This window comes from Pogonomyrmex barbatus, unplaced genomic scaffold (genome assembly GCF_055798465.1).
Source record: "Pogonomyrmex barbatus isolate J1 unplaced genomic scaffold, ASM5579846v1 scaffold5, whole genome shotgun sequence".
Lineage (NCBI taxonomy): Eukaryota > Metazoa > Arthropoda > Insecta > Hymenoptera > Formicidae > Pogonomyrmex > Pogonomyrmex barbatus.
Genome location: NW_028297149.1, coordinates 6724685 through 6751780, shown reverse-complemented (window position 1 = coordinate 6751780; position 27096 = coordinate 6724685). Strand labels below are relative to the sequence as shown.

The 27096-nt window shown below is 33.7% G+C and overlaps 1 protein-coding gene across 1 annotated transcript in view; it reads left to right on the top strand.

The window, feature by feature from the left end:
- Nucleotides 1-27052, top strand: part of Dora (zinc finger SWIM domain-containing dorado) — a 58669-nt gene extending 31617 nt beyond the window's left edge. Inside the window, exons 2-21 of the mRNA XM_089081924.1 lie at nt 6489-6743; nt 7055-7224; nt 7487-7797; nt 7885-8311; nt 8449-8697; nt 8798-9082; nt 9203-9811; nt 9891-10067; nt 10150-10336; nt 10472-10598; nt 10709-10865; nt 11011-11204; nt 11300-11792; nt 11861-11989; nt 12068-12278; nt 12352-12626; nt 12707-12808; nt 12906-13273; nt 13379-13528; nt 13630-27052. Of these exons, the coding sequence (XP_088938050.1) occupies nt 7222-7224; nt 7487-7797; nt 7885-8311; nt 8449-8697; nt 8798-9082; nt 9203-9811; nt 9891-10067; nt 10150-10336; nt 10472-10598; nt 10709-10865; nt 11011-11204; nt 11300-11792; nt 11861-11989; nt 12068-12278; nt 12352-12626; nt 12707-12808; nt 12906-13273; nt 13379-13528; nt 13630-13696 (4521 nt within the window). The 5' untranslated portion in view covers nt 6489-6743; nt 7055-7221 and the 3' untranslated portion in view covers nt 13697-27052. The remainder of the gene's footprint in view (nt 1-6488; nt 6744-7054; nt 7225-7486; nt 7798-7884; nt 8312-8448; nt 8698-8797; nt 9083-9202; nt 9812-9890; nt 10068-10149; nt 10337-10471; nt 10599-10708; nt 10866-11010; nt 11205-11299; nt 11793-11860; nt 11990-12067; nt 12279-12351; nt 12627-12706; nt 12809-12905; nt 13274-13378; nt 13529-13629) is intronic.
- The last annotated feature ends 44 nt before the right edge of the window (nt 27053-27096 follow it).

The following is a 27096-nucleotide window of genomic DNA, read 5'->3' as shown; positions in this document are numbered from 1 at the left end:
CAATGAAGATCAATATTTTAATGAGGTCGGTTTTATGTTTATGTTTTGCTTAATTACACACAATATTTCTATAGAATGTGTTTATTCTACAGAGAAACATGAATTTCAATCTTTCTGAAAAATCTGTAAATTTAAATTCGGGTATGTCGTCGAATATTTTGTATTTTATTTCCAAGTTTTATCGTGTAATAAATCACTTGTAAATCGAGAATAAATTTAAAAGGGAACGTCTAGACAGTTGTTCGACTCACAGATCTCTTAACGAATCGTGGCGCCAATGTATCCGACAATAATCATTCGGCACTCGAGTGACTCGAAAGCGTTAAAAGTTCAGCTTGTTTAAGCGAGTGCAAAGGATCTAAAGTAAAAATTTGTCTATCCGAATCTCTCGCGAAAGAAGCTCAAACCTTCGGCGATTTAAAGTAGTTCGAGGAAAGACCTTTCTGATCTCTCCATCTTATCCCGAAGAAAGTTTGTAATACGTTGGACTGTCCCGTGAATCATATTTAATTCATAATACACTCCACGAAAAGTCCGCCCCCGTCGGGGGAAAACTTTTAATCTGAAGATAATACGCGCGATAGGCGAACGCAGTCGCGTGAAATTCACCGAATTGTTGTTCCGCGTAACGATCGATGTAAAATTGGACGAGGCTCACAATGGCTCATAACGAACGCGCCATTCTCGCGTATCTTCGATACGCCGGTTGCGCAGCGTGATGATTTAACCGCTTAACGAAGAATTAGTTAGTTAATCATCGCGCGCGTGAGTTACAGTCCGATCGCGAGGAAAGTCACGTGTAAGCTTGTCGTGCGTTTTATCACGTGTAAAGAGCAGATTACGAAACCGAACTTCCATTACATCACGTCACTTTCCTCTTATGCTACTCTTTTTTTTTTTTCCTTCCCGTGCGAGAGCGTGACGAGAGATGCGCGAAACTTAAATTGCAGTTTATCAAGGCGGAAAGTTGAGTAATCCGCTTAGGATACATCGATCGAGCTTCGACCGGAGCGCGTTTTTCGTGCCGCTTTACGAGCGCGCTGAAAAGTTTCTCCCAATTTGTATTTCTCCCGGGGATTCGCCGATACGTTCGTCGATACCCGCTGAAAAATCTGCGTGGTCGACTTTCCCCCTGGTTTCCCGGCTCTATGGCGAACGTGGAACTTCCCTTATTCGATTTCCTTCTTCCTCGCAAACACAAGCTGATTCAAATATTATACTTACGAGTCCTGTTTGCTGCGATCGATATACCTTTACGCAAATAAGAGATTCGATAAAACAAACTCACCAGAAAATGGAGTACGTTCCAGGTACCAGCTTTCTCTAGGCGTCTAAAAAAAGACACTTAAATTTATTTTCGGTGAATTTGTTCCGAGTCTTCGTTATTTAAAAAATACGATAACCTTTGCGGCATACGTCTGAAAAGTCGTATTTTTGTATTTTCTATATATAATTTATTATTCGAATTGGCTTGGAGTAAAGGATGTGTTTCAAGTAATGGAATCACGTTGCGAGCTGTTATATGAAAGTATTCGAGTTATGACCCTTTCACCATTTGGCAGGTCGCAATTTCATTTCGCGAGAATACCGAGACAGAAAGTTCCTTTATTACGTTAAAAGTTCTTACGATTTCTACGGTCCCGACGTGTTTCTTCGGAGAGTATATTTAAACGTCGCCGTTTCCTCATCTGAATTAAGTTTTACGCATACTCTATGAGATGACAAAGAGACGGGATTTCTCCAATCTCGAAGTTGCGATTTATTATCAGTTAATTCCGAACAATGCACGCTTTCAATTGAGTTGGAACGATTTTTCGTAGATGAGAAACATAAAGTAAATACGCTTAGATCCTCCATTAAGCTGAAACCCGCACCATCGCACCTATCAAAAAAAATTTAACGCTATTTATATACGCTAATTTATTATCCTAGTCTGAATTTTATTGAATTCGATTCGCGATGATGGGAGTTCCAATTTACTGAAAGTTACGCTTAGTTCCCCGTGTTTTTTTTTACACGCGAATGATCATCACTTTGAATGACGTGAGACATTCGATATATTTGCTAAGTAACGAGAACGTCGCTGTTTCATGGCAAAACCTTTTAGCAATCGATTTAATTCCCGTTCCGACCTTTTTACTGCGCGTTTTATCGCGCGACTTCGCGATGACGTCTACGACGTTATCGATCTTTCATCGGAGGGTCAGCGTTTCGATCGCGGGGAGAAACTATTGCAAAACGAGCTGAAAATTTGTAGTAAACGCGCGCGAGCGGTTGGTTAACGAACCGTTACCCGGTTCCATCCCCGGTCAACACGTCGATAGCGCTTTGATGTCCCATGATTGCACGACTGTCGGTACCAATCACTTTTCCGTACTACTCGTTACTACTTTGTCCGCAAGAAAACAGAAATAACCGTAGACAAAAGACAACGCGGGCGCGTTTGCGAAAAACGAAAAGCCGAGTACTCTCTGGAAATACTATTGTACTCACGAAAAATAAATTCCCTTTTGATCTTTTGAAGCGCGATGCATTTTATCCCTTTGACAAGACGCGTCGCTTCACTTTTCGCGATCTTTCCTTCTGTCTATCTGCACTCACTGTTGTGTCTATCGACGACAGTATAATGGAGATTCGGCAATTTAATCAAATCGTGTCTACATACGTGTAGAAATACATTTCAACGATACTATTGGAAATACATCGCCAACGACGTGACGGCCATTCGCAACTTGAAACGGCTAGATTCGGTCTTTCTTCGCAAGTTTCGACGTAATATGAGATTTAGTGGCAAAACGTGCGAATCTCGCCGCACTTTTGGCAAGATAAGAACCTACTTACATGAAGGAAACGATTGGTAGTATCGGCCGGTGAGCTTTCCCAGAATTTGCAGAATTACGTCATTCGAACTTTCGTTGATTCTACAAGAAAAAAAGATATATTAATTTTTTTTTGTATTTAGCGTATTTTTCGAAAAGGCCAATTCAATTCTACGTACATAGTGCTTATGGAGTAGTGGTTTCCTTCTGTTCCAGACGGAATAACAAGCTCGTTGCACCGAGACGCGAGATTATAGCGCGATTCTTTTATGAAATCCGCGCAACATGATTCCGCGCTCAGCCGTAAAACAGGCACCGCCGAACAGAATACCGTCGGTGAAGATAAAGCGAGAAATATTCTTCCGGGATGTCGCGCGGGATGCTGAGAATCAACGCAACTCGCGCACCACCGTGTAATAGGTAGAGGCGGATAAGGCGAATCCGGAATTACAAATGCAAATTTTGTCCGTTTCTCCGAGAATTCCGGATTGTATTTCGGAGAGTTTAAAAGATAGCGGGGTGATTACGCGCACTCGCGGTTCGAGTTCCATTTACGTGAGAGATAAGCCGCGGTCGACGCCCGTTGGCACGTGAAAATTCACGGATCTTCAGAGAGAAAGAGAGAGAGAGAGAGAGAGAGAGAGAGAGAGAGAGAGAGAGAGAGAGAGAGAGAGAGAGAGAGAGAGAGAGAGAGAGAGAGAGAGAGAGAGTTTAAGAAACATTTGCAAACTATTTTGCAAGAAAATATTGCAGTTTTATTATTTATTTTATCACGCTTCCCGGATGATTACTATCTGTAATGCCGCAAAATGCGTGCGATGATTACTGCGCTTCGAACGCTCGTTAGATAACCGCAATTGTAAGTGGCAATCGCATTAGGCTGCAACAGTAGTATTATGGCTTAATGCGATTGCTTAAGCTCGGTTCGATTATCCTATCGTTCTTTGCACCGAGATCCGCATTTGCCGTATCCGTATGAAACGCGAATCCGAGTGGAGTCGAGACGGCGGGAGCTTCGCGTGCTCTCGATCCGACGGAAATGACGTTACCACGCTGCGACCTATTATTAATGGAAATTCAATTTCTATTGATTCAATCTTAATTTGATTGCCGAGCTTCCGCTTTGTGGAAACCGAGCGCGTACGCATTTCGCGAATCCGTAGAAATGTTTGCTCACCTATATCTCTCCCTCTCTCCTCCACTATTCATCCTAATACATTTTAAAAATGCATCTCAATTGGACAGATCCGGGCTATTATTTCAATCCGTGCGACTTGGACTATTTTTTAATATCACTTCTGAAATTTCTCTACTTCTGAGCGATTTAAAAAATAACTAGCTTTCAGAATACCGAGTCTTTTCTTCGAAATATTTTCCTCTTTAACGAAACGAAACAGCTGTATCTTTTCTTTATTTTCTTTTAACTTTTCCCCAACGAGAAGCAATTTAATAATGTGACGCGTGGCGAACAATGGAATTTCGGCAAATTAAATCATTATTCGATTGGCATCAACTCGATAGTATCTCGCTCTCCCCACTTGATCGTGCAAATATCATGTGGAAAAAAAAAAACGGTCTCGGAGCAATGGAAATTTTTTGTAAGTTGGCACTCGACAAGTTGCGAGAGCGGGAGCGCGATTATCCGAGAGAATTTTCCGGCGCGGCGGCCGCAGCTTGCGTCGAAACAGAAGGAAATTACGTTGCACAGCAAAACCGCGACCACAGCAAGCTCGTTACGGTCCCCGCATGAGAAAGACCCGGGGAGTAAAAGGCGGGAGAGGGGAAAAATACACTGGGTGCGCTTTTCATTTCACGTTCATTTCATGTGAGTGCTCTTCCGTTTTCAACGTCGGCGCGACTGGTTAGAAATTTTTCGCGACGAGTCGCTCGCTGTAAATTTCCGCGTCGAATATGGCACGGATGGCATCTAACAAACACGTGTAACGCGAACTTATATACGAAGCGTCATTATGTACAAGCGTCCATTCATTAAACCGGTCGACTATTTTCAGAACGGCGCGCGAGAGCTTGCTTTCTCATCCGTCTGTTCCGCGTAAGGTCGGCCATGAATATGCGGATAATAACTTTCTGGTATCGCGTCCACCGCGCGTGAAAGTGAAGACCTGCGTTTTTCGCTATTGATTCGGCGGTATTACTTTCCGGGACGGTAGGCATTCGATGCCGCACTCTCGTTTGAAACTCGAACTTGCGCCCCCGCCGTCCAGCCGAAGATCGATAAAGCGCTGAGCAACATCCTGCGAAAACTGTCGTATGTCTCGTTCGGATTGGAAAAATCATCTCTCTCTCTCTCTCTCTCTCTCTCTCTCTCTCTCTCTCTCTCTCTCTCTCCCTCTCTCTCTGTGTGTGTGTGTGCGCGCGCGCGCGTGTGTGTGGTGTGTGGTGTGGTGTGTGTGCGCTGCGATATAATCTGATTATACACGAAATTTTTCGACGAGATTTATTCGTGACGAAACGAAGTTTTGGTGAATAGGATTTATATCTCATGCTCTCTTGGCTTTCATACATCTTTATTTTCCCATTATTTTTCCTCCGGTATCCATAAATTGTCCAAGGTTCTCATGTATCACTCTTTGTATCGTGGAAGCCGCGCAAATAAGAACGTCATTCATAAAAGTCCATATACGACGGACGGTAACGATGATTGATGCCATCGATCGCAATTATCGCTAACGAACCGTTCCTTTCGGTATTAGCCGAGTTATTTCTGGCGCTTCTAAACTTAATTAAGCGTGGACTTTGGTGAAAAAGCCCTCTATCGAGCCCGCATCGCTAGACGAATCTATTTACTTTCGCTGACTGCTTTAGCAATAGAACCATTTGTGGAATAACTTGAAGAGTGATAAGCACAGTGAGGACTAATATATCATGTTGTGCAATGTTACTTGAGTACGTTTTTGATGACTTGATGTCAGGCGATGCTGTATAATACACAAAGTACCCCGATAACTCTTCTATCCCGACATTTTCATTCTCGATATGAGAAATACGTAATAATATACTGAAACAAACGTTAAACTACGCGTTAAACACATGTGCTTTTTAATTTTCGTGTGGATCCGACATTATCAACGTTATCAATAAAACTACAATCTATAGCAATTAAGAATAGTTGAATTTTACTTATTTTCAAACAGAAAGAATTGCCTGAGGCATTGAAAACTTCAGGGAGGTACGTGCACAGGTGGACAATTATCCCGTGCTTATTTTACCAAGTATCCCCATGAAAACCGCTAATTATTGCAGGACAATTTTTATTTTCTCAAGCATTGGTGCCGAGTTTATCTTTCGAGAAAATCATGCACGCTACCTCGCGAGCAGCAAAGTCGCGAAAGCGCGCCTACTCGTTACTGGGCATAGGATGATAATTAGAGAATATTGCTGTGGCGACTAACTCGTGACGAACTATTTTTTTGCACGAGCCTGCTGCACGTCATAATTGTGAACGAAGACGGGAAAAGAGCGTCGCGCAATTATTTTTCAGCTGTACAGCTGTTACAGCAGCGAACAAATGTATGCGAATAAAAAGAAAGAAGATTAACATTTGCTAGGAGTATAATATTTTTTTTTTGTAAATTATTAGTGATGTTCGATAAATTTCTTATCGCTGAGTCTCGTTGTTATCGTCGCTGGTTTATTATTTTGTTACAGATGGACAACAAACGGTGCCAACTCTTTGCGAACTTTCTGCGAGATGCGTCGCATCTCATATACCTTTCGAGCTGGTCGAACATTTTTATCCTCCTGTACCGGAGCAGCTTCAGCTGAGAATAGCTTTTTGGAGCTTCCCGGATAATGAAGAAGACATACGGCTTTATTCATGTCTCGCAAATGGAAGCGCCGACGAATTTCTTCGCGGCGAGCATCTTTACCGTGCAAAGACTGTTAAGGAGCCGCTTCAAATCGGCAAGATACTTTACATCACGATTACTTTAACGCAAAATATTTTTATATTAAAATAGAATTGTTGTGAAATTTTATTTTGATATTTTACGAGTTACTAATATTAGCAAATATATGATTAATCTCTGTACAAAATTGAATAACGCAGTGAAAATGTAGATAGACAAGATTTTTTTATGAAAAGTGGCAGTAATACTTTTGTGTATAAGTTTCTATAATGTTCTACCGCCCTGTTTTTTGATTTTTATTTTAAATTATTTTTTATCACTGTTTCTTTATCCTCTTTTGTCAATATATGCCTCATATTACCACAGGATTTCACCTGAGTGCCAGTGTAAATCCGCAAACAAATGGGGTCAGAGCACAATTCAATGTTGCTGTGACCTTTGATCGGCGAAGAATTACATCATGTAATTGCACCTGCTCCTCAACGGCCTATTGGTGCGCACACGTGGTAGCTGTTTGCCTGCATAGAATACATATGGTATGCGCATATTAACTTTAGAAGACATGGCAAAGACGAATTAGAAGAAAGGAGGAAAATCTGAATAACGTCTAGTAAAATTTTTTAATTTTTATTTTTTTTTCATTTTTTATATACATTTTTTATTTTGTACTTTGTACTTCTGTACTTCTGTATGATATATATTACACACAATGTACATTTTTTTATTATTTTATCTTTTTTTCTGTATCGAATAATATAGAAGAACGGGTTATCTTAATGTTTGTAATATTTTTTTCAGCCAACTCAAGTATGTCTAAGAGCGCCAGTTAGCGAATCCTTGTCGCGATTGCATCGAGAACAATTGCAGAAGTTCGCTCAATATCTCATTAGTGAATTACCTCAGCAAATTCTACCTACTGCCCAGCGACTCCTGGATGAGCTACTTTCGACCCAACCAAGCGCTATTAACAGTTATTGCGGAGCTCCGGATCCAACTGCCGGAGCATCCGCTTATGATCAAACCTCTTGGTACTTAGACGAAAAAACGTTACACGATAACATCAAGAAAATCCTTATTAAGTTCTGTGTGCCAGCTCCTATAGTCTTCAGGTGAATAGCCACGCGTAAATAAATCGACGAGTGCATTTGCAGCTTAACATAATTTATTTTATTTAATTTATTTCATGTTTTTTTCAGCGATGTTAATTACTTGAGTACTACTGCACCTCCAGCCGCGTCCGAATGGGCGTCCTTGCTGCGACCATTGAGAGGGCGTGAACCAGAGGGCATGTGGAATTTACTTTCTATTGTACGCGAAATGTTCAAGAGGAATGACCGCAATGCTATACCTTTACTAGAGATTATCACGGAAGAGTGTATGGCTTGCGAACAGATCCTCGTTTGGTGGTTTAATACCAAAGTCGCGTTACTGAACGGCACAGGATATGGCAGCAAGCATAACATGAACAGCAACGTGCACGCTTCTCAACACGCCTGTTCGTCTCTGTGCGACGAGATCGTCGTTCTCTGGCGATTGGCCGCTCTAAATCCCGGTTTATCGCCATCAGAGCGCGAGATGTTGCACGATCAGTTTATGGCTTGGCATTTGAAGATTACAGATAAAGTAAGCAACACTCATCTTTTTTTCTTGTCTCTTTGCTCCTCTCGGATAAAATCAATCAAATAATAAATAAATAAAATCAATCAAATAATAAATAAATCATAAATCAAATTTGATTTTGAATTTAATTACATGTTCAGGTTGCCAAGTGTCGTGGTAGTTCTGTGCCACACAATTCGCACAATAGAAGTAATAGTTCACAAAAGGATTCTCTGAAACATGATCTCACAGTCTTTACCGGATTCAAATCGGCGCTTGAGGCATGCTATCTTGATTGGGATGAATATATTTTACCGGGAATTACATATACTGCTGAAAACAATCCTATGTATCACTGTCCCTTCACGTGTTTTCGGCATGCCGGCGATACGAGAACAGAGGTTAATCAAGTTAGTATCTTTAAATATCTCTAAGCGACTTTTACAATTTATTTCCATATCAGTTAAAGAAATATTATTTAAGGAATGACAAACGCACAATTTTTTTTAGGTAAATTCCAGTTCGGCAGTATTAAATTATCAACCGCCAATTTCACATCATCATGGTCGACGGCCATTGAATGTCGGTCTTGAGTTTAGCTATTTAGACAGACGACGATTGAATCCGCGTGAATTCCCAATGTGTTCAAGAAGCGGAGGTGACGGAAATCGTAGCAGTGTTAGCTCTGAAGGTTTCTGTGAAAATGACACCGACATTCCTGATATATCTGAGTCTCAGGTTGTTCTCAGACAAGGTTGTGCTCAAATAAATAATTGCGGCGATACTGATTCGCAGGTCATTATTCTTTCATTTTATTTTTCTTTCACTTAAATTTATCACATAATAAATATTAATATTAATGCCTCTTTCTTAATATATTTTTTTAAATCACATTATGACGATGCATTATTTTAGGAAGGGGCTGGTAGCGAGTCATCTTCCAACAGTAACGTTAGTATGAAGAACGCTCAAGGCTCGGACAAGCATCGCTCAAACGCCTCGTCCGAGACACATAGTGATAGTAGTGATAGTAGTAATAACAAACCTGCCTGCGAGAACGCGAAGTGCAGTAGGACGAATCTTACCGAGTGTCGTGATAAATCGCGAACGGTTATGCCTAAAGGGGTTAAAAATGAACAAGAATCCGATCAGGAGAAAGAAGCTGGGAGGCCATTCAAGGACGAAAGCTCCTCGTCTAGTAGTGATAGTCCTTCTGGTGATGAATATAATGTTTACTATTACGATCCAAAAACTGTGACCAATAATAGTGGCCTGTCGAGTAAATATGCAAAAAGCAATATGCATACCGCTACCACTCCGGATGCCAGTATAGTTTTAAATAATTTAAAGAAAACGGAAGACCCATGGGACATTTTGTTTGCACGGGCAGAAGGACTTTATGCTCATGGTCATACGAGAGAAGCTTGTATCATTGGAGTACAGCTAGCCGAAGAACTATTGGCCAATCCTCCTGATCTTATGATCGAGGGACCGCCAGTGCCAGTAAAGAACAAACGAAAAAGGGTATATTTTTAAAAATATAAAAATTATGCAACAAATTAAAATAAGTACGATTTTAAAGAAATATGTAATGGTGTTACAGCAACATGTAAATCCAGCGTCTCATCAAGTAACGTGTCTTGCATCAGCAACTTTAGCAAAATGCGGATTTCTATGTACTGTGCTTGCTGAGAATCCAGAGTATCACAATCTGGCATTTCGTGTGGGCCTTTTTGGTTTGGAGATGGCTAGACCACCAGCTAACACAAAACCTTTAGAAGTGAGAACAATTCAATAACAAAATGAATTTTATTTTATTTCATGTTATTTATGAGATTGATGGCAATTTTTAATTTAATTAGGTCAAATTAGCTCATCAAGAAAGCGAGTTGGTGGTTTTATTGAAACGAATTCCTTTGGGACCGACAGAATTAGCCATGATAAAACAGAGAGCTGAACAATTACGAGATGGAGTTATGAGATCAAGAGGACATGCCCTCTTACCAATAATGTTGGCTAGTTTCATATATGATGCTCTTGATGTACCAAGTATGGAATATTTTTTTAATATGTCTTAAATTTTTCGTAAATAAATATTTCATTGAATTATATGTACAAAAGCAAATACAAAAGAAGAAATATTTCTTTGTCAAATAGAAAGTAGAAATCTGAAATATTTCACAGGAGTGAAACTACCTTCGGAAATTGATCCAAATCTTGGATTTGACGCCGCCGTGGCTGTCTTAGGCTTAAAAGCAAATGTGAGTGAAGCAGATCATCCACTTCTTTGTGAGGGTACTCGCAGACAAAGGTAATATTTATATTATTAATATATAATATTTTATATATATATATATATATATATATATATGTCTATACATATGTTTATTAATATAAATAATAATAATTTTTTTGTTTCAGGGGAGATTTGGCCATTACTCTGCTAGTACATTACAAAGATGATCCTGTAAAATTGGCCAGAATAATGGATAAATTGTTGGATCGAGATGTTCATCAACTTATTAAATCACCCATTCTCAGCAGTTATTATACCTCAAATCCTCCTACAAAGAGTGAGGTAAAAATCTAAGATATTTTTTACGATATAGAAAACTTATACAATTATAATTTTATAGAAAATTTGTGTACAAAACTCATATATATAACAATAATGATATTTTAAAATTGTTATTTAATATTGATATTTTATCATAAAATTTTAGATGGCACGATTCGTTCATGATGAAGAACGCTCGTCTCCTCTCGCTGGGGCCGATAATGGCGGTGAAAACGTTATTGGCGCTAATAGTAGACCTCATAGCAGTACGAGTGCAGAACTGGAAACTGGTATGAGCGCATTAACTATACAACCGCAAATCGTGCAGCCACCTGTGCCTATTAGAACTAAAGAAACACGGTACGTGATTATAACACACAAATATATGATATGATTATATTAACAATAAATATATATATATATTATGCATTAATTTATATTTTTTATTTACTTAGATATAAAAGCAAAAGGCTATATCCATCTATTCCCAATCAACCATCAGAAGCAAGCGCGCATTTCATGTGTGAATTAGCAAAGACTGTCTTATCGAAGGCCGGTGGTACAAGTTCAACTTCGTTATTCACTCAACCATCTACTAGTCAAAATCATCACGGCCCCCATAGAGCACTTCATATGTGCGCTTTCCAACTTGGCTTGTACGCTCTTGGTCTTCACAATTGTGTTAGCCCAAATTGGCTCAGTCGTACATACTCAAGTCATGTGTCTTGGATAACTGGTCAAGCAATGGAAATTGGAGCTCCGGCTATTTGGTTTCTTATTGACAGCTGGGAAGGACATTTGACGCCACCGGAAGCTGTCAGTATAGCTGATAAATCTTCAAGAGGTAGTGATCCAAATATGGTCAGAGCTGCAGCGGAACTTGCTTTATCTTGTCTACCACATGCACATGCTCTTAATCCTAATGAAATCCAGAGGGCTATATCTCAGGTATATAATATGATGAGATATATTATATGTGCAAATAGATGTTAATTATATATTTTATTTTCTTTCAGTGTAAAGAGCAGAGCGAGGCCATGTTGGAAAAAGCTTGTATCACAGTGGAGAATACTGCAAAAGGAGGCGGTGTCTATCCAGAGGTCCTTTTCCAAGTGGCAAAATATTGGTACGAGTTATATCTTCGGGTAAGTTTAAATAAAATGAACTATTATCTTTAGTAATATAAATGAATTTATTATCTCTCTATATCTTTATTTTTATAGCAAACTCCTGGTGGAGACCAGCAGGATGAGATTCCTCACGATCCTTTACAATTAGATCTTAATGGTGTATTATTAGTCGATCCAGGACCTTCTGTGGATCTATCAAATACTCAAATGATGCCTGGACCAGCACAGACAGTTGTTGTTACCAGCACGCAGCCACCTCCTCAGCACTACACCCATCCAACAATTACAACTTTGGCACCTTTAGGTAAAACAAACGAGTTTCTTTTTTTAAAACTCTTATTAAAGTTTCTAAATATTGTTTTGTAATTTTATTTCAGGCGTTGGTATGCCGTATGCTGTGGGTCCATATAGTTTTGTACATCCTCACCATTCTATTGCAACGTTTAGCGGTCCGATGCCTTCACACAGAGTTACTTTACCACCCGCACCACATATGCAAATGTATCATCCGTTTCCACATCATCCCGGACATCCACAACATCCACATCATCCACCTCCAGCGGCCCCACCTCCGCCTGGACCATATTATACACCACAACCTCCACCAACGCCGGGAACGCGTCACTTATATACAATGCAACAACCTATACCAGTAAGCATCATTCTGCTGTACGCTTTGATTTTTGCATCTATTGAAATCCCTCAGAAATATAACTTTACATTGTTATTCAGGTCCAAGGAGTAGCGGGTCCTCTTCCTGGACAAAACAGTTTACCTGGGCCCGCGCTAGTTCAGACGCAATCTATAATATCGACTGTAAGAGCTCAACCTCAGGTAATTTCCAATAATAACAATATGTACAGTAATAAAATATAATAATGTAGCTAAATATTACTATATTGAATAAACGTGGGTAATTTCTTTGTTCTAGGTTCATCGACAGAGCCAGGCGTTTAATCAACAGCAATTACGAACTCTTGTTTCTGCATATCGTGTGGGTATGCTAGCGTTAGAAACTTTAGCTCGTAGAGTGCATGATGATCGGCCTCAAGCCAAATATGCTCGAAATCCACCTTATGGAGAGGATGTTAAGTTCTTACTTCGAGTTGCAAAAAGACTTGGTACACAATATATGCATCAATTGTGTATCTGTGCTGTGAATAGCATTGTGAGTCCTTTTGTCCTTCACCATGTTGCTCTGGAAGCAGCTCAATATCTTGCTAGAAACAATCCAGCACTCATCGTACAGCATTTAAGATCCGCCTTGTTGGCTCCACTGGTACACAAGTGCCAACAGATGTTAGTATTGCTTTTAAAAATATGAAAAAAAGGAAATTAAAGATGATGGGAATTCTTTTTGCCTTAAGTTAATGTCAAGTAACAATTGGCATATTTTGGTTTTAGGTACATTCAGTGTATGCATCAAAAATTATATCATTTAACAGCTGGCGATTATGAAGAGTTTGCAAGTATTGTTTGTGCAGCAAGAGCTGCTTTTCAAATCAATCCTGAAGGAAATACTCAATTCAAAGAGTGGTTACAATCGATCAAGAGGTAAAACTTAATACAAAGAATGTAATAAATAAACTTGTAATAAATAGACATGAACAGGATTGTAAGAAATTAACAATATTCTTTCTTTCTTTTGTATACAGATCTCAATCTTGTAATAAAGATTTATGGGCGCAAATTAACGCGGCGTTACAGCAAACCGGCAAATGACACAGGACGGAGCCAGGCGTGACGTGGCTCACTTCCCTTCCTCCTCACCCTCAAGCATCCTTGCCGCCTCCTCCATCAACAACAACTCTTGTATTACAGCATCAACATCCCTGTCATCCCCATCCACAGAGCGTCGTATGCGTTCACGGGCTGGCTACAGTCAATAAGCTTGCTTGGGACAAGATCTCCATACCATGCATCATCGAGGAACCGGCGGCACATCAACTGCCGCCACCTCCTCAACACCAGAGAGCCGGGCTACCGGGACCATCTGCATGGCAAGAACCTACCGACAACCGTGGTTCTCAAGGGATCAATAACAGAGACGAGCGAGATTTATCTCAAGTTTAGTTAATGTATCTAAAAACGTGAGTAGGTTAATGATGAGATGATCAATTGAAGGGGACATATGAGTTAAATTAGATTTAATATGAGTAAGTGAAAACAGTTTAGTATATAAGCTTGCGCGTTAAGTTTTACATGTATGCATTACTGCTCGCATGATAAGATTTGCATAGAAGTGATAAAACATTCAATGCGCTGTTTTATGTAAGAATCTTCTGCATAAAGTGATATGTGTATATTATTATAATAACGCGCGGCCATGAATCAAAATTCATGTTCTGACTTTGAGTCATATCGGACGTGCGAGCGAGTCATAGAGTCAAAGCATTTTTTAAATTGAATTATCTCTGGAGTATATAAGCTTAATCTATCTAGAAATTTCACTTTTTCTTTTTTTCTTATGGATAAATGCAGTATATGATTATCATCATTTTTTTCGTAACTTACGCATTTTATAGTTTGAGGACATAATAGTTAAATCTGAAAAAAATATTACTCTCAATTGTTGTATCTGATACAACTTGATACCGCCTAAAATCAATAATAACATAATTATCGAACAGATTCTTTTATACATATACATTTACTAATGTAAATTTATATGTAACAATTAGGTATACGTTACAAATATTTATAAAACATATATTTAATTGTTGAAATATTTAAATATATAAAACATTACAATATGTTATGCTTATTAATCTGTATAAAAATTTTTGAATTTTTTTCATAATAATTAAGTATGTACAATATTATAAATATAAAATTAGCATTTTAATAAATACTAAATTGCAAGATAACTTGTTTAATATTAAAACATTTTACATATGATATTTAAAAACATTGCAATATAATTATTGCAGGATATATAATATCACATTATACACTATCACTTGCATAATAAAATTTACATAGAAATGATGAAGCGTTCAGAGCACTGATCTATGTGGAAATATCTGTATAAAATTAAACATACATAACAAGTAATATTACTTTTATACTTTGGCTTTAAATATATTACATAAATTAAATGTATTATGTAATTTAAATTAAATACTCTAATGTATTACCAAAGCACATATTCTTTTCTATACTCGATATATTTGTATATTCATCAAATTTTTACTTCTTTCTATTGATAAATGCTGACAAATAAATAATGCTAAGAAATATTATAGCAAATGATAAACTGCATAACATTAATGTGTTTAATAAGAAAAAAAATAATAAAAAGGAAACAAGAGATAAAATATTAGTCTTATAATTTACAAGAAATTATAAAATTTTTATATAATAAACGTATATTAAATTAAATTAAATTATAATACAATTTGTTTATATAATTTGGAATATAAATATTTAGAAATGAATTTTTTAATGAAATATATGAATTAAATATAATTTATTTAGGTATTAATCAATTATAAAAAGTAATAATATTTTTAAACATGATTTTTTTATCAATTCTACATTCTCAATGCAATTAAAAAGAAAATTTTCATTATAATTTTAGATACATATAACGAGAGTAACATTTTTTTAAACGGTTTCAGCTTTTATGTCTTCAATTACACATGACATGCCACGTAAGTGGATGATACAGTTTTTTGTTTCAACTTTAAATATACGACTTATCTTTTTGGGAATCACATGAGTTATATAAAAATAAAGTTAATCATACATATTGAATTATTTATTTTATAATGACATAAAAACAATTATATAGTTACATACAGCAAAGAAATATTATTGATAAATTATTAATAAATGTAGAAAAATTGGTAATTAATAGAAAAAAATCTTTACAAAACCATTTGTTATATAAAATTTTTTATTTGCTTCGTGCTGATGTACAAAGATATGAAATAATGTGAATATTCTTTTAATTTATCAAAAAAGAATAATAAACTATAATATATATAAATAAGCAGCTTTTCCATAAAATGATGCAAACATCTCCTATTTGAATAAATATAATGAGAAAAATAATTAACTGATATACAAAGCATATGAAATAATGTTATATATTTTATTTTAAATTTTGATAACAAGATTTAACTGATATACTTTAGTATCTAAAGCATCTTTAAGTGATACATTTTGTTTGATATGCTACATAAAAACATATATACATAAAAAGATATATTACTATTTTTTGTTCGAATTTCTTTGAGAATAATAACGAATTTACAATAATCAACAAAAGTATTTTTTGCATAAAATGATTTTTCACTTTATCCTAGTGTATGAAAATATATACAAAAAAATAATCTGCAGTTTTTGAATTATGATGCCAAAAATAATATATAATTAGCTGAACTACGTAAACATCTCTGGCATTAAATGAAACACTACTTTGATATATTAAAACATGTATAAAGTGACATTTCTTATTTAAATTTCTTTGAGAAATAATTAGCGGATTTACGAAAGTATCTTTTATATAAAATGATACATCTTTTTCATCTTATTCTGATGCATGAAAATATATATTGAAATGATGATTAAGTCTTTCCTTTTGAATGAAAATGAAATGATTAATTAACTGATCATAAAAGTCAGTGGATGATGTTAAGCTTTTGGTTTGAATTAATATGATAAAAAGAAATTAGCTAATTAGATACACAAAAACATATTTTTTTGCATTGAAAACATTTTTTATTTTACTTTAATGCGTATGAAATATGTGATGATGAAGAAATGTTATGGTCCTCTCGTATGATTGATAAGAAATTGAGTATGATGAAAAATTTGTCTTTTATAATTTGATATATTTTTTTGTTTTGCTTTTACGCATTATATGACGTTTAGGACATTGTTCAGATTTTCCTTGATGAAAAATATTAGCTGATCTATACAAGCATTTTTTGCATCTAATGATGAAAAATTAGCCTTCTATAGCTCGAGGTGTTGCCAATTAACTATTATGTATAAAATGAAGTTATATACAAAATGAAGTTATGGATTTTGAATTAACAATGAAAAAAAAACTAATTAACTGATAAACAAAACCATATTTTATATTGAGATACATTAGATATTTTATTTTGATGCATTGAAATGATGTTTAGGTTTAACCTTCAGATTTTCCTTGATGAAAAATATTAGCTGATCTATACAAGCATCTTTTGCATTAAGTCATACTTTTTTCTTTTTACCTTAATATACAAAAATTACATAAAATGGTGTTACACTATTATATATCAATTACTTATTTTAAATGACTGTGAGGAACATAATTAAAAAACTGTAAAATGTATCACTTTATGTAAATTATAATTAAAATATTAATTATATTATTTTATAAAGATGTCTTCAATCACAATCTCGGTATTCGATATCCAATATTTAAATGGAAAAAAAGCAAACATAACGTCATACTTGCTTTGTTTACAAAAGATATTACGAAACTAAAGGAGTCATTAATGAAAGTATATGAATCAATTTGAAATAACAGTTTATAATAAACGAATGCGAATTTAAATTAAATTAAAATTTATTGGTTAAATTCAGTTGTTAATCAGCTTGTCAATGGTCTTTTTAAATACGAGATTACATTTTTAAGTAAAATATAGTAGAATATTGTAAAAATAAAATTGAAGGGAGAAATGATATCAAACATTATAAACCATGACCACCAAAAAACTGCTAAAATTTTTTTGATGAAACTAATTAAATATTATTATATGAATGAAGAAATGTGAAACATTGTTTTACAAAGCTATGTCACGCATATTGAAATTGTCTCAAAGAAATCAATATTATTCTTTCTCTAATAAATAAAAGTAATGTAATACGTGTAATGAATTTTAAAGAAGTGAATGATGGTATATCTATACTGCATATTTATCATTTTAATTTTGTTTTTTATTTTTTATTTTTTATTAAAAAAGAATTGAATAGAAAAAAACCAAAAAAAAAAGAGAGGGAAGATAGAAAAAAGAAGAATAGATAATATATTTAATTTATAGCGTAAATTAAATTTATATTTGAAAATTGATGTCAAATATGTAACATTTTATTTAATTAATTTTCAAATATAATAAAAAATAAATTGTATTTACAAAATTAATATATACACAAAATACAATTTGGATATGATTTAATCAAGATAAAGTATTGTGCTGAGTTTTTTTATCGGCAGATACATATAAATTAACTTAAATTAAATATGGATAATAAAAAAATTAATTTAGTATGTAATATATATATATATAAAATTTATTCTCTTACATTAAGTTTTACATATGTGCTGAACATACTCATACTATGTAAGAATGAACTATGTAACTTGTTACGATATCTCAATAACTAAAAGCAGAAAAAATAGCTGTTTATTAAAAAATTCAGAGATCATGTAAAATAGAGTGAAGCTGAGCAGATAAAAAGATCTTTTTTTGTTTTTCTTTTTTTTAAGAGAAAAACAAAAAAGATAGAAAAAGAGTCAAGTAAGGTTTTATGCAATTCTATTTATCCGTTTTATATTCCTTGATTTGATTTATGTTTTTTACTTTTTTTATGCCTGTTTTACAAAAAATAAATTTTCCAGTTTGCATCTTATATCTGAACTTGCATTGTACCTATATCTGTCTTTTCGTGATGTTCTGCAAATAAAATAACGCACGATATATTTGTATTTTTTTTTAATCAAATGCTTTTAGTTATTTACTAATGATCTCTTACCTCTCATACAAAGAATAATAAAATGGCAAAAAATACTTTGCTTAATAAAGAAAAATTGATTAATAATTTTCATGATTGCGCATTGTTTTTTGTCAATTTTATATATTTTTTACATGTTTTATATATTTTATAAATATGTATATAATATATATTATATATACATTATACATTATCTAAGTATTTATAGTTCATTATATATTACATTATGCTTTACGTATTGTAATATATATATATATTATATACTATTTATTAGATGCATATATATACATATATAAAACATACATGTGTACGTACACAAGAGTAAATGATCAAGATCAACTTGATTGTGGATATTGTTTCATGTCAAATACGCAAAATAAGCATTGAAAATATGCAGAATCATTTTTTTATTTAAGTTTATGCGTTTTAATTGTAAAGTTGAATAAGAAATTTTACTCACGTTTGTAAAGTATAGAACAGAAGCGAGATTTCTTTTTAAATAAACTCTCAATAATCACGCTTCTATAAGATGTATAAATTGCAAAAAAACTTGGCGAACAACTCTATACTGTATATTTAGTATATCTTATACTGTATAGTTTTTTTGGAAATGAAAATGGGGGGAAAACAAGATAATATGAAGAAGAAGAAAATATAAAAATAAATATTATATAGGTAATTCCGAACAAACTTTTTGTTTTGGTCGCGATTTTATTCTTAGACGACTTTCCCTTTTTTCAAAACTTTGTCCCAATCTAATTTCTGAATTATAAAAACAAAATAAATTTGCATATTATGGGATGGATACAAAAGTAAGGATAGCGTCGTCAGATGCTGATCAATTGATTGCAATAAATATCTAAGGAATATTGTATTGTTTTAAAATCAAACTAGTTCTAAAACAAATGTTTTTTCTGAATCGCCCTGTGTAAAGAATGAATTATAAAAAGTAAAATTGCATTTTATAATTTATTAAATGTATATATAAATGATATTGATTTATAATATATAATGTAATTTGAATATAATCCGAGAAAGATACACCGCTAAATTTTCACTGACATAAACATATAAATTAGATAGCACGTGCGATGAATTCTTATATGGGAAATGTTGCAACTGTTTTGAATGAACTCTTCAACACATGTTATTACAAATAAACTTTTATGCCGTTTTTAATTCCGTTGGCAATCATGCAAATGTATGATTGAAACATACATGAATTTACAGATAGGCACGTATGCATAAACGAATAAGTTTCAATACAAAAAACAAATACGGAAAGAATACTTTTATTAAAAATTTAATATAAAAATTTAGCCAGATACTGAAATCTGAAAATAATTTTGTTGATCTAATAAAATATTTATATAAGACGTACGAATTGATTACTAACATCAAAAATTTGTATAATATCATTATGCTTAAGCTCTTTACATAATAATTTTGGTGATCCAACAAAATTATTCAGATTTATATCTGATCAAATTTTTAAACACTTCAGCAAAATCGTTCTTTCCGTGTAGCAAATATAAAAAATCAAATTAACATAAAAGTTCTCCTTAGCATATTGCCTCAGAAGCATTCTTTTCAGAATTATAACTATGCAGAGGATTTGGAGGGTGGTTTCCCTCAAAATTAAAAAAAAATTTAAAGTTGAAATTATGATTTACAAAACTTAATATTTTTCTTACTCAAAATTAGGAATGAGATATTCTTGCTCTAAAATATCCAACAAAGCAATTTATTAACCAAAAATTGTTGTTTATGTTAACAGAATCGATAATTCCCCCCCCCCAAAAAAAATTCTATCCATGTTTGAAAATTACGCCCATATTTGAAATATATCGATATATCGATGCAAGAAGGGTTGTTATTACTGTTCGTTTGATTTAACTTTATTTTTAAGTTCAGATAAATTAGTAAGCAAATTATAGTTTGCATTCAACCGAATCTGCTATTACATTTAATACATTTATTACATTTATTACGTTTTTTTAAGTATATATTTACTTTGTGATTCGCACGATCAATGTAAAATAAAAAAGTGCTAATATGTAGGCTAAACAGATAACAATCGAGATCCAAATCCTGATGTGATGCTAATCTATGAAAACATTTGTATGTAAAAAAAAACAATATATTAATAATTCAAAAACAAAATTTACGTTAAAATTTTAAGTCAAGAAGAATCTTATTATGGGAAGAACCACCAAATACTATTTTTGTGGAATTATTTCTTCGATTAGTACTTCTTCGATTACATGTCTGGCCGTAATTAGATAGGAAAATCTTTTCTTTATCGATTAATAGAATTAATTTACGTCTTATTTTATTTTTGTAAACAAATTACATATACATATAGATAAATATCGTCTATTTATGTATAACGGTTGTAAAATGAAATTCGTATATATAGATGATAATTACTTAACATATTATAATACTTAACACATTACATTTATATTACAATGAAAGTACATTTTTACTATCTTCTAGCACTTTATTATTCTCCACTGAAGTCACGCCTTCTTCCTATTTTCTTCATATTTTTCACCTTGTTACTAGACTTCATTTCGCTTTTTATTGTATCGCTTTATATTGTATGTAGATTTATACTATATTTGATAATGTATTCTTGTAATGTATTCTGTTTATCATATTAACAGTCCATAAAGTGATCTCTGTAATTTTTAAATTGAATAATTTGAGATACATATATATATATATATACATATATACATAAATAAAGAAGAAAAAGTGACAGTCGACATATCAGCTTCAAAGTTGAGCGGTCTATCCATGCATGTGACACACACACACACACACACACACACACACACACACACACACACACACACACCACACTCCAGCCTCTTACCAAATATATTGGAAAAATCTTATTCTCATTTTTTTTATACTTTTCATTGTATATTTTCTGCTTATTGTTCATTTTTTATTTCATTTTTTTAGAAAGGAGAATAGACAAATATCGCCATATTACATTTTTTTGTTAAAAATATTAAAGATAATTAATATATTAGTTTTATAAGTATAAATCATGAAACTTTCGGTATCTCGGTATTTCTTGTATTACGATTTATATGAATTTGAATTATCTGTTCTTTGCTGTCATAGAAAAGATAAAAAGGAGAGAATTTATGCATACGTTAAATCTGGTAGCCTAGATGAAACATGAGAGATGATATAAATATCGTGACATTAACGAGAGAGAAAAGAAAATTTATTTTCACTACATAATTAAACGCTTATAATACACACACAAGAATAACACGCCGCGCGAAGTATATTACAATAACAAATATTAATAGTCGTTATTGTTTTGTAGTATGAACTCTGAACAGTGCCTCGTCAAAATCTATGTGAAACAATAATTTCCGCAAGCAAGAGATGTTTCACATAAGGTCTATAATTCGTCTATGATATTGTTTACTGTCTGTAATTATGCATTCCTCTTTAATTCGTTTCTCAGCCGACTCGTCGAAAAACACTAAAGTGAGAGCGTGTGGATCGATCCATGAATTTCGAATCGTATGTGTATTATGCTTCGTCGTATTAAAATAGATTTAACGAGATATACGTATACACATTGCTCGCAAGCGTAGTCAACATTTGCCTTATAAATTCGCCCTCAGACATTTAACAAGTAATTTTAATTAATCTGATTGATATCTGATTAATCGCCAATATAGCGATCAGCGTGTTCAGAGGATATTGAAAGACGCACTAGAATGCGGCATTTTCTGCTTCGGCATGTTACATCGACATGACGATAACGTAACTCAAGCATTTCGTGTTTTTTTTTTGTAGTAACGTTTGAGATATCACCGAACGAGACTTAGAACGACTACATATTCGTGGACAAGCGTCATAAAACTTAATACGTACGCAAGAAGTATTTTTAAATGGCACTGCCACTAATTTACGATGTATCTTGACGATGATTGCGATTCGAACAAGCAATATCAAGTGTTTAACTGACGTTGCATCGCGATGCGTTGATGCCGCAAGCATCTGCGACAGATTTATTTTCGCGCTCACGAAGTTAAGGCTATGCTATAATATTTTTCAAAGTATGATGTAACTGTAATTATTTCCTTTAGTTCTTGTTTTTCTCTTTCTTCTTTACTCCAACATCTTCAAAATCAACAAAGTCGAAAGTTTGACTTTCTGTAATCATTTTTTATAATCATTTTGCTTCATTAAAGAATTGACATTAATCGTATTATGAAAATATAAAAATTATGAATACATTGATATTCTTGTTTAATACAATTATTCTGCGATAATATTAACTTGCTAATGTTATTCATGCATAAATGTGTTTTTGCTCATCTATCAAAGTTTTTTTTCTATCGAATGTCTGTCGATTAAATTAACAACAGGAAATACCGATAGAAAAAAAATTGACGGCCAATTTCATGGCAATAAAGTGATTAATAACGGGTAAACTCGTTGAATTTATTATTATTAATTAATTTCAACTGTTGATTATAATAGTTCATTGATTACATTATTGCTTCTCTATTTTTTTTCTTTTTTTTTTCATAACGAAGATTAGGATGTTGCATCGAGCCTTAACCATCGTGATTTTTACATTCGTTGCACAGACAGTTAACAATATTATACAAATACTTCGCGTCACGATCAACAGAAAGATCTTACTCATACTTGAACAATGAAGACATATACATATACAGTATATTTGGTTTATACATTTCCTACATATTAAGTAACATATATTGAATTTCCTACGAGAGGAAACATTGTTGTAGTATTTACTCTAGATACATCTGCGTACCGTGCGTATAATCGATAATGCTCGTAGAATTATAGAGACGTCTCATTAGCCTACTTATAATTACAGGATTTTTAATAATAGAGACTGTAGTCCTCCCTCCCATATCTAGCGAAGAAAAAGCACACTAAGGATGAGGGAAATGTCGTCCCTTTCTACGATGGACATATGTACTAGATGTTTAGATATAAAATAAAATATATATATATATATATGTAGACTGCTAGAATACATCTATTTTACGTACCGTAATTTAAGATGATATTGTGTATTTTTCATTTTAATTCAACAACGAAGCCAAGATCTCTTTGAAAAGTTGAAGTTGTGGCGCGACATGATAAAAGAAGAAAATTAATGATCAAAATAAAATTAAACGATCGAGAATTCCTGATTGAGTTACAAATTTTATTGCACATCCGCTCGAACGATTTCATCTCAATTTACGGCATGTATTTGTAAAATATCAATTTTTGTACATGCTTGTACATGAAAAAATTTGCGAAAACGCAGGATATGCGTGTACTTTGATGCTGTCCATATACTTTGGTGTAAAACACCGTACTTCTCTGTTGAGAGAGAGAGAGAGAGAGAGAGAGAGAGAGAGAGAGAGAGAGAGAGAGAGAATAATGAATTAGAGAGAGAGAGAGAGAGAATAATGAATTACATTTCCACGCGATTACAACTAGCCGATTCTAAACGATCTCTTGAAAAGAGATCGAAAAATTGTGCTAATGTATCCTTATATATTAAATCGAAGATATCGTTACTAATTACAGAAAAAAAATACATGTTTCGCGGGATAAGAAGCTTTCAAAGGAGTTCGATTTTTCACGAAAAGTGAAAAAAATCCATAATAATTTAATATCAACGTCATCGAGATGCGCAGTATTTTCCTTATGTCTGTGCATATTTTAATTTTGCCACGTTATTACGACATACAATGTCGTTATCAGTATAAATGATACGTAATCTTTAATATTTAGCGACAAACGTATTTCGTAAACGTAGTTCTTCTGATTGTCCCATTATAACTGACTGGCAAGTGTATAAATTTTAGATAATCTTTTCTATTGCATGTCGACAGAAAAAAATATGTACAGCTATCATAGTAAGTTGAGATCTTTATGACATTTAGTTTGGCGATTATATTTCTCCACGATTTTTTCATATTTCTGCGATTTATCCGATAGCGTTTTTTCCGATTACTTGCTCAATTCATGTCCGATCTTGTCAGTTTGACAAACGTATCGATGGATAGAAGTTTTATAAAAATCAACATTTTTACGGAACAACTTAGACAGATGATTAAAAAAAAAAAAAAGATACGAGACAACGTGTTATGTCAAGAAAGAAATGATATAAGAAATGTAGCAACGTCGACGATGTCCCGTCGACGATGCGCATGATGAGAACGAAGAACGCATTACGAATTACGATCTTCCACTTTTCCACTGGAAAAAAGAAAGATCTCTTTTAGCGGCAAAACAAGATATGAACATTTCTAACTGATGTAAATGATGTTAGACACTGTAAATGATAGTTAAGCACGATTGGGCGTAAGACGCTATCATTCTTTCGATAAATTAATATGTGCCCTTTTATTCTATCATCAAACATAATAGAAATCTTCAATATATATATATATATATATATATATATTTCTTTAGCATTTTCTACCACCTTCTAATCTTACCTCATCTATTTCTATCGTTAGGATCTTATTTAAAAAAAAAAAAATCACATAGAGTCCTCGCGGAAATTTAAAAGTCCTTCTAAGATGTATCTCTTATATCAGAAAGGGTTGCGAATAAAGTACTTATTTCGTCTACCATTTGATAAAATCATGATTATTATTCACACATTTTGGCTCGAATTGGCTCTACTATTTTTAATCTGTCTTTATCTCGTAAGTGGGACAGAAATTTGAGATATATTAGGAAATATTTATATCTAATCTGTAAATATATATATGATACATATGGGCTCGTGTTTATAAACTCGCTCGATCGCGATTACGAGGGACACGACATTTCTCTCGAAGTGCAGTAGAAAATAAATGGAGATTTCGGCGACATCGCGAAATTCGGTCGTGCCGAGTATATTTTTCGAAAGATGACGAATTTTCAGAGATTTAACGAAATTTTATCTCCTCCCCCCTTTATCCTAGGTTCGAAAAGTCGAGTCTTTGTCGTGGTACGATCCTGCGACATCGTAGTAGTTGATCGATTACTCTTATCGAAATATACGTAAGTTTTAAATATTACGACCAGTTCGCAGCTTTGTGGAGACTTTGTGCAGAATTGTACGCATCATGAAACTCGATATCGACCGAAATATTGATATCAGCGCGTGTTTATTATAATGCGCATCTAATTTAACCGCTTTACAATCTTAAGAAAGACGATCTCCTCGTTCTCCACATCGCTGCGCTGTTCTACACATAAATATACACGTTAATTGTATAAAAATTGATGACATCGTTGATTGATTGAGCTCCGGTGTCAGACTCGAATATTGCGTTCAACTCGAGAACCTCTCCATTTTGAGTTTCCGAGGTTTCTGATTAAAACTTGAAAAAAAAAAAACACATATTTCAAGATGAGAAAGAGAAATGTTTAAAAAAAAAAGGAAATAAAAATATTAATTGACATTGTGCATCGATGCTTCTGATGGCGTTATAGATTTACTAGGCATTGTAGAACTTAATCCTTAACTTCCGTGTAGGATAGGCCTAACATTCGACAAATCCGATCGCGAGAAGGAGTAATTTTGAATATATATATAAAGCTTTGGCTTTATTTATTATCCGTTATTAGCATTGGATTTGTCAGGCGACGATACGCGCATCTGATGCTACATAATTATCGTCTCGCACGTGCGGACGGCGGATAAACTGTTAGGCCTATCTTGCTCCCGATTAACGACACCGTCATTTGAGATGTATTCGCCACGATCATCGTATAATATATTAGATTTACCGTTCAGATCATCGAGTAGGACGTAGAGTTTTTCAACTTCTAGATGTTAAACGAGGAATATTTTATAAGCCGTATAAGAATATGCGCATATACAGAAACGTATATATTATATCACGTAAGGGCATTACGCGTGTGTAATATATACTATATATAAATAAATAAAAAAAAAAAAAATATATATATATATATATATCCAAATGTACAATTTCACATCGTCATGGATGTATTGTTATAGATTTAATTGCGTAAACGTGGTCTCGTCACGCACTAATTGAAAGGACGGGACCACTCCAGCTTACTCTTCTACGGAAAACGCATAAGAGTATATACACATATATATATATATATATATATATATATATATATATATAAAATTATATATAAATATATATAAAATTTGTCATTATATTCCCGCTAAGGTACTTATTATTATGGATATTAATCGGCATGATAATCGTGAATGTTGTGGAGTGGATCTATTTATGAATCCGTCGATCGTTAATGTAATCAAACGTGTTCTGCGTGACTTTTAATAGAACACTTTAAAACTGATCATCGTTCTGCATTTTTTTCTTCTTTGCCCACATTTTGACTCT